Source organism: Limulus polyphemus, unplaced genomic scaffold, assembly GCF_000517525.1.
Source record: "Limulus polyphemus unplaced genomic scaffold, Limulus_polyphemus-2.1.2 Scaffold3894, whole genome shotgun sequence".
Lineage (NCBI taxonomy): Eukaryota > Metazoa > Arthropoda > Merostomata > Xiphosura > Limulidae > Limulus > Limulus polyphemus.
The window spans coordinates 49,912-50,768 of NW_013669504.1; the positions used below are offsets into that span (position 1 = coordinate 49,912).

Here is an 857-nt window from a genome sequence, read left to right on the forward strand (position 1 = left end):
ACCAAGTAAGTTATGAACTATGTTATTTTACCAGTACCAAGTAAGTTATGAACTATGTTATTTTACCAGTACCAAGTAAGTTATGAACTATGTTATTTTACCAGTACCAAGTGAGTTATGAACTATGTTATTTTACAATACTAAATGTTGAGCTGGGCTATTCTACTAATACTAAGCAATTTGTGTTTTTGTGTTCTTTTACCTATACTGTATGAGTGGCTTATGAACTAGTGGCTGGTATCCTTTTAGAATTGAACATTTTTATTAAAATGTATTCTGACCAGTTGATATGACTTCTGAAAAATAAAATATAGAGTGTTATGATGGGTCTATTAAAAAACAATTCTCGGTTTCTAATTACTCTTTTATTTTCATCTGTAGATACGGAATGGACTTGAATGGGGCTAGGAGAAAAAACGCCACTCGAGAGACAACAAGCACTCTCAAAGCCTGGTTAAACGAACACAGAAAGAACCCTTATCCAACCAAGGGTGAGAAGATCATGCTGGCTATCATCACCAAGATGACACTAACACAAGTATCTACGTGGTTTGCTAATGCCCGGAGACGGCTGAAAAAAGAAAATAAAATGACCTGGTCTCCACGTAATCGTTGTGAAGATGAAGATGGGGATGGAGATGGCGAGGACGATGTTAGCCGGAACAAAGATTTTGAGGATGAGGAGACCAGTAAGATGGAAAAGAATAAAGAAAGTAACAACGATGACGATGATGATATCGGTGATGTTAGGACGATGGAAGGTGAAGAGAAAGGACAAGCAGGCTCAAAAGGTTTCCATGAAAGTAAGAAAGAATATTCCAAAACGTTTAATAAAATTTAATTATCAAGACCTTAAA

The 857-nt window shown here is 35.9% G+C and overlaps 1 protein-coding gene across 1 annotated transcript in view; it reads left to right on the top strand.

Moving 5' to 3' along the window:
* LOC106470234 (iroquois-class homeodomain protein irx-3-like) overlaps window positions 1–857 on the top strand; it is a 29,223-nt gene that overhangs the window by 24,886 nt on the left and 3,480 nt on the right. Inside the window, exon 3 of the mRNA XM_013930777.2 lies at window positions 382–803. Within this exon, the coding sequence (XP_013786231.1) occupies window positions 382–803 (422 nt within the window). The remainder of the gene's footprint in view (window positions 1–381; window positions 804–857) is intronic.